The sequence below is a fragment of the Penaeus monodon genome, chromosome 30 (genome assembly GCF_015228065.2).
Source record: "Penaeus monodon isolate SGIC_2016 chromosome 30, NSTDA_Pmon_1, whole genome shotgun sequence".
In the NCBI taxonomy this organism is placed as follows: domain Eukaryota; kingdom Metazoa; phylum Arthropoda; class Malacostraca; order Decapoda; family Penaeidae; genus Penaeus; species Penaeus monodon.
This window is the reverse complement of record NC_051415.1, coordinates 30,752,849-30,753,673: the sequence shown is the minus strand read 5'-3', so window position 1 is coordinate 30,753,673 and position 825 is coordinate 30,752,849. Positions and strand designations below refer to the sequence as shown.

Below are 825 nucleotides of genomic sequence, written 5' to 3'. Positions count from 1 at the left end.
TGTACAACGATTGTGTAGCGATAGATGGTTTCTCATTGGCAGAACAAGTTTTCTTAACGTTAGGTTATTCAGCGATTAATTGTAGTCCGTCCCAGTGGGGTTGGATGTTCCCTCAGTAAATGAATCCTCACCAATTATCATAAGTTCACTGTACCTTCATAGCCACACTATAGGCTGTGGACGGCGGCCGAAGACTATACAGGTGGATGCCCTTCTCCTCAACTTCTACACGACCGAGACACCCATTGTCACTGAGTGCCAGGATCGCGGGCCTTGTTGTCGGCAAAGTGGCAAGGGACGCCAATGCAGATCTGTTGCTCTGTTCTTCCGAGCGGTCGAGCGCAGAGACTCGTTGCTTTACGGTTTTTGCCGACTCGAAGACGGAGGTGATGGAGGGGAGGTCCTGCGCAGCCAAGGCACTGCGACTGACCCTGGCCGTCTCCTGTAGGAGGTGTGCTGCCTCCTGAAGGTCTGACACGTAGTTCAATGTGCCTCGGATGGTCTCGCCCAGACGCACTACGATCTCCACGCAGCTTTCTTGGGAGAGTTTCTCAGCTAGGCCCTTGATCTGGAAAAAAATGTGTGCACCCTTTTGGTATTATATGAGGCGACGAAGTGCGAAAAGAAACACATTGCCTCCCACCCTATTTAGGCTTAGGGCGGATGGTGGATCCCCTGCAGACGAGAAATAGGGAAGCATGTTTAATTTGCATCCCAGGACATCAACTCAACATGTATTTGGGGCAAAGCCTTCAGGAACCCTGGAGGCCACAAAGTATATCTCACAGCTCGACCGGTCAGAGAAGAGGAGCTCCAGCAAAGACA

General features: G+C 51.4%; 2 protein-coding genes across 2 annotated transcripts in view; one reads left to right on the top strand and one right to left on the bottom strand.

The window, feature by feature from the left end:
• Positions 1-825, top strand: part of LOC119592701 (cation diffusion facilitator family protein 1-like) — a 24,219-nt gene that overhangs the window by 4,871 nt on the left and 18,523 nt on the right. The gene's annotated exons all lie outside the window — the stretch shown is intronic.
• Positions 1-825, bottom strand: part of LOC119592401 (E3 ubiquitin-protein ligase TRIM50-like) — an 8,217-nt gene that overhangs the window by 1,829 nt on the left and 5,563 nt on the right. Inside the window, exon 5 of the mRNA XM_037941223.1 lies at positions 155-568. Coding sequence (XP_037797151.1) covers positions 155-568 — 414 coding nt within the window. The remainder of the gene's footprint in view (positions 1-154; positions 569-825) is intronic.